This window comes from Artemia sp. Qi Xiang Cuo, chromosome 8 (genome assembly GCF_049724085.1).
Source record: "Artemia sp. Qi Xiang Cuo chromosome 8, ASM4972408v1, whole genome shotgun sequence".
Taxonomy (NCBI): Eukaryota; Metazoa; Arthropoda; class Branchiopoda; order Anostraca; family Artemiidae; genus Artemia; species Artemia sp. Qi Xiang Cuo.
Genome location: NC_142801.1, coordinates 8,266,043 through 8,277,863, shown reverse-complemented (window position 1 = coordinate 8,277,863; position 11,821 = coordinate 8,266,043). Strand labels below are relative to the sequence as shown.

At 35.7% G+C, this 11,821-nt stretch overlaps 1 protein-coding gene across 2 annotated transcripts in view; it reads right to left on the bottom strand.

The window, feature by feature from the left end:
* LOC148949128 (uncharacterized) overlaps positions 1–11,821 on the bottom strand; it is a 90,886-nt gene that overhangs the window by 9,269 nt on the left and 69,796 nt on the right. The window contains exon 3 of one of the 2 annotated variants that reach the window (XM_089093186.1): positions 3,466–3,488. The exons of the other annotated variant lie outside the window; for it this stretch is intronic. Coding sequence (XP_088949312.1) covers positions 3,481–3,488 — 8 coding nt within the window. The 3' untranslated portion in view covers positions 3,466–3,480. Of the gene's footprint in view, positions 1–3,465; positions 3,489–11,821 lie in introns of those variants that run through there. 2 annotated transcript variants of the gene reach the window in all.

Sequence of the window (11,821 nt, the reverse complement as noted above, 5' to 3'; positions counted from 1 at the left end):
AAAGAAAGGAAAAGAAGCAGATTCAAGTCCGTTTAAGAAACCGCTTGTAATTATCACTGCCTATCCTCAATGCTATTAGAAAAGGAAATCAAAAGATTAACGTAAAAGAATAAAATTCATATTCACAAAAGTAAATATTGAAATTAAGTTTTTAAATCATTTTAATTGCGTTCCATGATTTTTAAGAAATATTGAAACCTCTCTTTTGAAAATTGTTTGAGGGGAGAGACTTAAATATCCCCTCCTCCAAAAATGGGAGTATAGCCTTGTCAAAATGCCACCATTCTGCTTACTGAACAATGTTTTTAAAATCCGACTTATTAGTAAAAAGAAATGTTCCCAAGAAGCAGTGTTGCTAAATGCATCTGAATGTAACCTAAAAAAAGGCAATCCGAAAAGCGTTAAGTGACCGTGCTAGGAATTTTGCAACAATAATTTTGGCTTTTTTTGTGTTGACAATATTTAATTCTTGATTTTGTACAGCTGCTCAGGCAACCACAAATAATGTATTTATTTTGAATTCAATTCCTTGATTTTACTGTGTAAGTTGGACCTAACTTTGTGTACTGTTTTTGCTATAATTAGTTAATTTATGCTTGTTTATGTAGCGCTATTTTAGACCTATTCTTCTGTTTGTGGAAATCTTAGGCCAACTCTATGAATTTTATTTTATTATTATTTTATTTTATTACTACCCTTAAAACATCTCGTTTTTCGTATCAAGGCTTCCCTGTCTGTTGAAGAATTTTCTAACGTGTTTTACTTAAATCTTTCTATAAATAAGATATTTTTTTCTAGGCTTATATTTGGCTTATGATATTATATGAGTGTTTTGATTCATAGGAAAATTTTAGTAATTAGGGCCTGCAAGCTTTCTATTATTATTAGGATCCCTTCCAACAGGAAAAGCCTTTTGGCCTCCTGTTAATTTCTCCTTTCTTCTTGTTTAAGGCTAATTATTCGCAAATATTTTGGATAGAGTGGCTCACCAGAGTCAGTCTAAATAGGAAACCTTGGAACACTTGTAAAAAAGCGAATTCTATATACCCTCTTCCTGTTAAAAGTTCATTTAATACCCCTTCTCAAAATTCATATTTATTGATTTGAGTTCTCATTTTGGATAGGCCTATACGATGTCTATAAAGGCCTTTTATAAGCCTGTATTTCTGGATGGGGGAATGAAGGATATCAATTTTTATGGTCCCTATCGGTCCTTATGGCAACATAGAGGGAATTTCAGCGATGAAATTTAGAAATTACAAATTTGTGGGCCATTTCCCCTTTCCCCCATGCAAGAATCTTGTAAAAAAGCAGTTTGGCCCAAAATTAAATATTTCTCTATAAAAATTCTTTATCATTTTTATCATTTAAACATTTATTGCACAAATCAAGTTTTTATGAAATATTTGCGAATTATATATCACTATTTATTATTAATTACTGCATACTTATTTTCGATTTGTTTAGTATATACTATTTGGTTAATATAGTCCTATATCGTCCAGATGGCAACCCTACTGGGATTCTGTAATTAGGACCTGAAACAACTATGTATTTTTTACCTCAATTTTTAATCTAAACTTGGGAGTGCTTACCTCCTACAAGGCTCCCCGCGACCTACAGCAGAATTCTCTGATTCTCCAACAACTTCCTTTCCAAAATGCCATATTTTATTAATTATTTGTTTACCCTTTTTATCTTTCATCTATATTAATTGAAACTGCTTTTCACTTTTTTATTCATTGTTAATTTATTGCTGCCTTATGATTGGTATTAATTGATTAATTTGGTATTAGTTAATTCGACCTAAAACAATAGGGGATTGAGGTTTTAAATGGAGATAGATAAGAGGTTATAAAAACAGGTTAAGGGTTAGAATGGAGGAGTGTCCAGCAACCTCCTGGTTTTAAGCGACTTACTGCTATATTGAGTCTGTACTAGTAATATGCCCTTTTAAATCTGAATATATGAGTTTATTATTTACTTTTATTTTGTTTATTTTACAAGATTTGAATTTTGTTTAAACGATTCTTACCTTGTTAATCTTCCAACTTGTATATCGTCATACCCAAAACAAAAGGGTGTATCTCACATTTTCATAATTTTAAAGAAGGGTGAAAGTAACCTTTGAAACTTATCAGAAGAGTAAGGTTTTGCTCAATTTCAAATGAGAATGCATTCTGGGTTGAATGATCCAACAAATCTAATACTTAGAAAAATTTAAGAAAAAAATTCATGCCGAACGCAATAATGCAAAATGATATTATGGATATAGACAGATCTGGCACAGAAACCAACTTTTAGTGAGCTTGGAAGTTTTGACTATAACAATGTAATATTTTAAGTTCTTTACCCTTGGCGATTTCCCTTGATTTCCTATTCTTAGCTCTATAACTAAATCGCTAGTGTCGAACCTAAAGATCGTATCTAGCATCTCCACATTTTTCGGATAATTGCCAAAATCTGTTTGCCAAGCTGTTGCCATATGGAATATTGGCAAGATAATGTAGATCTAAAGGATTGAAGTAATCCTCCCTTTGAGTACAGCTTAGTACATGCTTTTTGGCAATTTTCTCAAAGTGTGTAAATTCAGGTATATAACCTTGAAGTATAGCAGCAACGGTATACTGGGTAGAGTTACGTTAAGGATAAGAGATAATGAAACACATTTCGTCTCAAGTATAAATGGCCCAGGGCCATATCTAGGATTTTTTTTCGGGGGGGGTTTTACTCACGGATTTTTTTTCGGAGGTGGGAGGCGGAACACAAAGAAAAACTCAAAAAACGCATAAAAAATTTGTTTATATCCATTTTTGTTACGTTTTTAGGAGTCAAAAAAGAATTTTTGGGAGTTCAACCGCCCCCCCCCCTGGATACGGCCTTGAAAGGGCCTACTCTTCTTCTTCCTGTATAAATATAGATCTACCTCTATTTCCTCTGTAAACGCAACCTATTAATCTAATCCATTCATAGGATCTTTCTCACTTTTTGACTTCCCCTTTATAGATGCCCCCTTCTATTTTGGGCTTGGTGATTTTTTGTTCTGTATATTTTATATTTTAATAAAATTGTCTGTCTAATTTTAATGTATTTATTTTTTGACATTAAATGTTTTGATGTTTAAATTTGCTATTTTTAGGCCAGGAACACAGGAAATCAAGTCATTTTGAGTTCTGACTGCACTTACTTGCTTTCTTTCCTTAGGATTCATTCACAGGGTATCTCACTTTCTGACTCATTCTAAAAAAAAAAAAAAAAAAAATTGCGGTGCTGCCATTTATTTTCGGCCTGATGACTTTGTAGTATATTTTGTATTTTAATAAAATTGGCTGTCTCTTTTTAATGTATTTATTTTTTGACATTAAATGTTTTGATGTTCAAATTTGCTACTTTAGTCCACGAACTCAGGAAAACGTCAATCATTTTTTTCTTTCTGATCGCACTCACTTGCGTTCTTTTCTTGAGTATCTTTCAGGCTTTCTAACTTTCTAAAAAAAAAAAAAGAAAAAAAAATCAATATAAATGCCGGTATTTATTTTGGACTCGATGACTTCTTTTCAGTATATTCTGTATTTTAATATTAAACGAAATATTTTATTTATATTTATTTAAAATATTAAACAAAATATAAAGTACAAAATTTTGTAATTTAATAAAAAATTGTCTTATTTTAATGTATTTGTTTTTGGAAATTAAATATTTTGATGTTCATACCTGCTATTGTAGCCTGCAAATATTAACGAAGAAATCTCAACAAACATAGCTGAAATAAATGGAAAACAAATGAGGGATATAGTGTTTTGAAATAAACACGAAATGTATTTATTATAAAACACATTATTTATGATTTCTACAATAATTGTTATAAAAATAAATTATTTCTATAAAATAATAGTTTTTATTATTGTTTTCAAATACAAGAAGGAGCTTAAGAAAGGAAAGAGTTGCGCATGCGTCATTGAAGATAGAAAAGTGATGTCGACAAAGAACGTAGTCTGAAAATAATGGACGATACAAACAGGTTTATGACAATGCAGCGCAGGGAACATAAAGAAAAACGTGAAGCCTCGATAGCAAAAGTGGATAAACAATGTAAAATAAAATTGGCTTAGAGACCAAATGAGATTCTTCAGTGACTCACTAAAAAAGGCGTCGTCACATAAATTGTTTTAAGCAATTTATAAAGACTAGCAAGGAGTTGCGGGGCGGGGGGGGGGGGGATACGAGGTTCAATTAAATTTTGAGAATGTTTTTTTAGACAGTGGTTTGTAAATTGGTCAAGGTAAAGATTAATAGGACAAAGATTTCTTTTGGGGTACTCCCCGTAATTCTTTTGCCTGTGTGTGCTACGTAATACTAATACTACGTGTAATACGTAATATGTAATACGCATATGAATGTGACCTCTTGGTTGACACTAAATTTATGAAATAAAAGGGGCGCCAGTATTCACTTAGCATCCATACGATTCAAATTGTTCAAATATATTCTTCCAAGGGATGCTTGGTATGGTGTAAATCCACCTCGATGTTGATCTGCAGAGCCTCTAAAACAATTTGGAAAGTTAGACCCATACATACATGTTTTTTTATTCAGGATCTCCCACCTATATTAACTATCACTCCCCCCTCTCCCCCTAGCAATAGAATTACAATTATATAACCGTTTATAACACTACCTGCACGCTCCATATAACAACCGTTCATTTTATATATACTGTATGCATGTTTTAGAATGAATACACCAACACGTGGCAGTCTCGGCTTTGAAACTTGAAGGCTGTGCGTATAGCTTTTCTATTGTCTTGAAAGGAATAGATATCTCAGAGATTTTCACTCCATGCCATTTCTGCCCAAGTTAGGCTAAAATTTCTGTTATGGAAGAAAACCTACTTTTGGAACTTGTATGTGGCACAATAAGAATCGGAAAGACTTTACCCTTAGCCTTTCAGTTAATTGGATTCGAGGGGCGTTCTTTTAATCCCTACCCGATAGCATTTTTGCCCTAATTGTTTTGTGGCAGAAAATGACAGAAATTAATACTTGTCTGCAGCACAATCTGTTTTAACAGAGGCAATGCTATGGCGTTGCCAATAATAATGAGTGATGTGCCTTTCATGTGTTATTTATTTCTTCCTATACTTTCCGGCTACTTTGTATGAAAGGCATGATCGTAGGAACTACGGAGAGGGTTAACCTGATCGGAATTTGAAAATTCTAGTACTCTTTTTAAGGCTAAAAGAGATTGCAGGGCAACTAGCCCGCGCTCACTTTCATTTTTGATACTTCCCCCCGTAACCGCCGAAAACACCCGATGAAAACTGTTAGATTGCGATTTTGTTCAGAATAGATGAAAGATCCGATAAATACGTCTTCAGGTATGATACAATGCCATAAGTTATGCAAATTGTCAATTGTTTACATTTGTCAAACTATAGCACAAAGTGATTGAGAAGGTAAATTGTCCAATCGTCTTAGGAAAAACATTGCTTTTTTAAGGTGTTAATGCCGTTCTTTACTTTCAAGTTTTTGTTTCATTTATGTCCTTTCCAATTTTAATACCTTGCCAAGGATTACATGATGAGGACTGCCAGCCTTTCCTATCTATTTTCTTATCTTGAAGTTTAGCTTTCGCGCATAAATGCTTCAGGAAAGACCTTTTCCAACACATTATGCTTTTTAAGTGAAGTACAAATTTACAAAATGATGTATCGTATCAAACAGTTCACGGTAACAAACTGTAACTACGAAGCGAATAAACAGTAAATAGTAACCAAACTAAATAGTAACCAAAACTATAAACAACAGAGTTTTGATAACAATAGATACATTTAAAAAAAAACAAATGTTTATGCTGATTAAAAATATATGAAGTTTATTAAGCTTAATAATGCCCATTGAAAGTTACGAGCCTGAGAAAATTTGCATAATTTTCTTAGAAAGGAGAAAACACCTTCAAACATTAAACGATCTTAATAAAAATCAGACCATCAGATTCAGCATATCAGAGATCCCTATTGTAGAGGTTTCAAGCTCCTATATACAAAAATGTGGAATTTAGTATTTTTATAATTTTGCTGCAAAATAAAACGAACACAATTATTCCATGTATGAGAAGGCTGCCTCCTGCTCAATATTTCACTCTGTACGCTAAAGTTTGACTTTTTGTCCCAATTCCTTAGGAACGACACCTGAAATACAAAAGCCGTTTAATTAGAATAAGAAGCTTTTTGAAATACTAAGAAACTTTAGTGTGAAGAGTGAGGCATTGAGGAGGAGGCAGCCCTTCTCATATAAGTAATAATCTCTATTCGCTTTAAGTTTTGCTGTTACTCCTTACTTTCAGTAGAAAAAAAAACTTGTTTTTTTACTTATTTAATCCATAGTAAGAAGCGGGCTGTAATTATTGTTTGAATTCTTGGAGCAGGCCACAGTTTGTTACTACAAATTTTATGAATGAGGAATCTCTTAAGTAGAAGTTAGGACGGCACACTCCTCAACTCTTTTTTCTATTTCAAGTTTAATGCTTGCATAACAAAACTGCAATCGTCCTTGAATGGTAATGGTCCCTGAAAAAGCAGAATATTTAAATTGCTTTTCAGGGAAGCGTGGATATCAAAAGTACCAAAATTCTTAGAGTTATCAATTTCACGGTTTTCGAAAGAATTTATCCGATTTTTTTTATAGGGATTTTCCTACGTCCTTCTTTCTCTTTGAGATTGTTTGCAGTTGTTTTCTCTGATTGTTCAGGTTGTTCTTCTTTTTCTTTGCTGATTGTTTTCTCTTTGTAGTTGATGCATATGAATTTAAGTATTTGAAAGTTACACCTAGTCTGAATTTTGAAAAGGTTTGACATTTTGAATTTAAGCAATTAATTCTACATATAAATGGGAGCAGTTACCACAAAAAAAAAGATTCTTTTTCGATACTCGAGGTCCCTCTGGAGGCAGAGGAGGATCCAAGATCCAAGGTAAGTCCCAACCAAGCACCCATATTCTAGACTTGGGTAGGAATTCATAAAGCCTCACTGTCTCTCGATCTTTCTCTCTCTTCTTTCCTTACGTCTAAATGTTCAATATATGTTAGAAGAAGATTTGGGCATAAAAATGTACTTTTTGAAACCTGAGGCACTCCACCCACTCACAGAGAGCCCTCCTTCCCAATAGCTGATGTACAACCACATGCTACTGCGAGTAACTTCTAAGGAACCATTAATTAACAAACCAAGTTAAACCAAAAGTAAGTATCTACGTTATCTTACGTTATCTATTTGTATTGTATAGACTACATGTAGCCTTAGGAACAAATAGACAACCAAGTAACACCGCTTGGGGCCAAACTTTAAGCGATAAACGCCAAAAACGGGCTGAAGAAGGAGCATTCTAACAATTCTTAAACCGTTTCGCTGTCTCATAATTGTATTACGGCAGAATTTTAGCCCTCTAAAGCTCAAAATTACTGCTTCTTGCAACAATAAAGCAGAAAACACTGCCTCGAGGTGGCGCTATGTCTTATTCTACTTAAAGAGGGCAATAGAACTTTCAACTTCCGATTGAATGAGCTTCGGCCGTTATTGGTTGATTAGATCATCTAATCAACCAATAGGGGAAAAGAAAAGACGAACAAATAAACTGGCGTCTGGGACCAACCTTATCAAAAATAAACGAACTTTGCATTTTCGTTGAAATCTGAACAAAATCGCAATCTAATAATTTCCATCGGATGTCCTGGGCGGTTACGGGGGGAATTCTCAAAATGAGATAGAGAGGGGGCTAGCTGCCCTGCAATCACTTTTAGCCTTAAAAAGAGTACTAGAATTTTCAATTTCCAATAGAATTAACCCTCTCCATAGTTCCTACGATCATACCTTTCATACAAAATGGCCGGAAAATATAGGGAGAAATAAATAATACATAAAAGGCAAATCATTCATTATTATTGGCAATGCCATAGCGTTGCCTCTGTTAAAACAGATTGTGCTGCAGACAAGTATTAATTTCTATCATTTTCTGCCAAAAAACAATTAGGGCAAAAATGCTATTGGGTAGGGATTAAAAGAACGCCCCTCGGGTCAAAATCACTGAAAGGCTGAGGGTAAAGTCTTTCAGATTCTTATTGTGCCACATACAAGTTCCATAAGTAGGTTTTGTTCTATAACAGAAATTTTAGCCTAATTTAGTCCAAAACGGCATGGAGTGAATATCTCTGAGATATCTATTTCTTTCAAGACAATAGAAAAGCTATACACACAGCCTTCCAGTTTCAAAGCCGATGCTGCCACGTGGTGGTGTATTCATTCTAAAACATGTATATAGTATACATTAAATTAACGGTTATTATATGGAGCGTGCATGCAATATTATAAACGGTTATATAATTGTAATTCTATTGCTAGGGGGAGAAGGAGGGCAGAGGCAGATCCAGCTGTTCGTTCTAGGGGGTGGAGGGTGATTCTTACCAAAACGTGTGGGGGTAGTGTCCTTTTTGTCGACCAAACAAGGCTGATTTATTTCGTGTTTTAAGTATCCCTGTCGGTCTCTTATTTAACGATAATGATGTTTTCATATATTACAATAATGCTTACAAAAACTGTACTTGATCAACTGAAAACTGTGAAAAGAAAAATTCAAGCAATCTGCGACCACTGTTTGCAAACCTGTCGATTACCCTATCAATGCTGATATCGATATCATGGCGCACATTAAGGAGGGCCAAACCACTGAGTCTAGTTTGCCCCATTTGTACTCTGAGCCGAGTTTTTAGTTTGCGTAAGGTTGAGAAGCTTCGCCTGGCAGATGCCACGCTCACTGGAAGAGATATGAAAATAGCAAGAAGTGAGCTGACATACGGATATAGGTCTCTGTCATATTCCTTGGTAGTTTCTTCAGCTGAACAAGTAAAAATATCTCCTTCTCTTTTAATCCGGAGCCATCTACTTCTCCACACATGCGCTTTTGCCAAAACAAGCATTGCGCTGGTAGACAGCACGGTTAAGCCAAGAAGTTGACCGTACATGCTAAAGATGTCTTTGATGGAAAATTACAGCAAATCATTAGTACAATTCATAATATTTGATGGCAGCAGTACAGTTAACCGGAAAGAGTTCAGCGTGTCTCTTGAGAATTGGCTCTTTAAGTCACTTATGACTGAGTCGAGCATAGGTAGAAAAACAGCACGTCGATAATATTCTTCAGGCGTAATATGAGGAGGATTATTTCGATGAACCTGTCTTTGTGTAATCCTTGGAACTTCAACAAACAACTGGATTTCATCTGACAATTCTTTTAATTGCTCGAATACTAATGCGAACTCTTCGTCACACGTTTCCCGTCGCTTTTTCAGAATATCTTAAAGATTGGAAACGTGGCCATCGGCAGCACCCAAGTCCAAAGTCTTCTTCTGGAACAGCCGGCTAAAAGTCAAAGTCACAGCGAAAATGCTGCGCAGACACTGAAGGGAAACCACGAATTCCGCACTATGTAACGTTGTCACAAGCGTCTTTGCCTTCGGAGCGATTACTGATTCACTCCAGTGACTGATGTGTTCCAAAGATTGATGATTTTTGGAACTTCAGACATACGGTGCATAAATGACTCGTGCCGCTCGATCCACCTAGTCTCGCACATTCCCGTGAGCTTAGCTTTCAGAACCTTATTCAAGACGTAATTTCTCTTCACAAATACATAAAAAAAATGCAAACAACTTCTTTTATAATGCCTATGGCATTTCTGATGCTTGAAACAGCTAGGCTTCTTGAAAAAGAAAGGTTCAGGGCGTGGTTAAAGCAGGGACAACGAGACGTGTTTTTAGATTTTTTTCTGAATTTCCACTACAGCACCGCAGTTATTTGATACCATTATTGCACACCCATCCGTCCCGATTCCAACACAGTCAAGTAGATTCAAACCCATTTCTTCTAAGAGGCTTAGAACTAGCTGGCCAATCACTTTTCCGTTGACAGTCGGCTCTTTGTCTGCATCAGAAATTTCAAAGGTGGCATGATGAACATCAACAAAACCTATGAAGTCCTCGTGTCAATGGTTATTTAAGGCATAGCAGAGAGCTAAACTAAGTTGCGATGAATGTGACATATCTGTCATCTAATCGAAAATGGTGCTGTAATACGTTGATGACTTTACCCTCTCTAGAATGACACCTATGACTTCTTTCGCACAACACTCAATCAACTGGTTTTTAGTTGTTTTGCTGATATAGGTAACATTTTTTTCTGATGTTTTCAGTTGATCCTTTAATTTACAGTCATCACTTTCAGCACGATAACGTAGTAGTTCTCGGAAGTTTACCTCGTTGGAAAGCGGCATGCCATCCAAGTTTAAGTCACCATCATCCCGATGGCCCCTCAGTGGAATATTCTGCCTTCCTAGAAATACTATTGATTCCAGAATCAGCTTAAGCCTCTCTCTGTTTTCTGTTACTTGATTTATTCGCTATTCGTTAACGAGGTTATTTACAAATTCGTGTGGAGAATGGTGGTCTCTTCTTTCCAGCCTCTACTGCGTCACGATGGTACTGGGAAGTATCATGTACTGTCAGGTCTCCATATTTTCCCAGTAACTTAGCAAATTTTGTGACAGGCTTTGTGACCAGGTTTTGTAGGGCAACCTGTCTGTTTGAACGCCCGCTAGACCCAGTTACAAAAAGAGGGCAGTATTTGAAAAAAAAAAAACGCCTTTCTGGGCAGCAGAATATACAAGCCAGTGGAAACTATGCAAATGGGAGTTGGTCAAATACCTTTTTTCATCTTTCTTCCACTTTAAATGAACAGAATGTGGCATTTTGTATCGAATCGGCAGTTCCCATGGCCTCTCCAGAAGCTCGTACTTTATTCGGTCGTCAATCGTATTTATTGCACCGAATTGGAACCCAATACCGTTTTCCGGAAACAGGTTAGGGGTGGGGTGTTGACGCTTACGGGGTTAACAGAAGATTGCAAAGTGTCCCGAATTTGTCCATGTTCGCCATTTCCAACAGACCTAATTGAAGAGCTACTTGCAGCTACAGTTACACTATCCGTTCTGCAGGACTTTGAAATGACAAAGCTGTCAAGCGTCTTTTGTCCACGTTTTCCCGACATTAATATCGCTTAAATGACAAAAGTCCTCGTTACAGACGCACATTCAAATTTCACTATACACTAGAATGAAATGAATGAAATGTTAGTTTTGACATTTTAGAACATTCAGGTCCGGTTGTGTTGCGTCTCGAACAAGGAGGCGACAGGCGAGAACTAGCTAAAATTTACTGGGTAATCTGTTGCTATGCTATGAGGTGAGAAATACTCGAGGAGGAAAGACTGTGGACTGCTACAAAAGCTACAAAAAAGGCTAGAAAATAAAAAATAAAATTATTATCCTTTTTGCTGCCATTTTGAGGAAGATTACAATTATTATCCTTTTTTTGGTTAAGTATCTTAGCCGATTTATTTGTTGTATTGATTTGCTGGTTATCAATATTTTTGCCATTTTCCTTGACTGAATGTCAAAACCAAATCCACCTGGCCCACACTTGGAAGGGGGCCAGTCAAAATATAAACTTTGATTTATTATCTTTTTTGTGGACATTATGTCAATATTTTAAATTTCGAATTCCCGCCGTATCGACAGATAATCAGCCAAACTGCACAATTGCTTGTCGTGTGGATCAAGACGTTGCTCAGTACTGCTTCGAAACGTATTTTTCTAATGCCAAACAGTTCGTACAAACACAGCTAACTTCAACCACTATTCCTTTTCATGTCAAATTAAGCAGCCAAATGGACAAGTTGCCAGTAGCCCATTTTTCAGGTACTGTAAGAACACAGA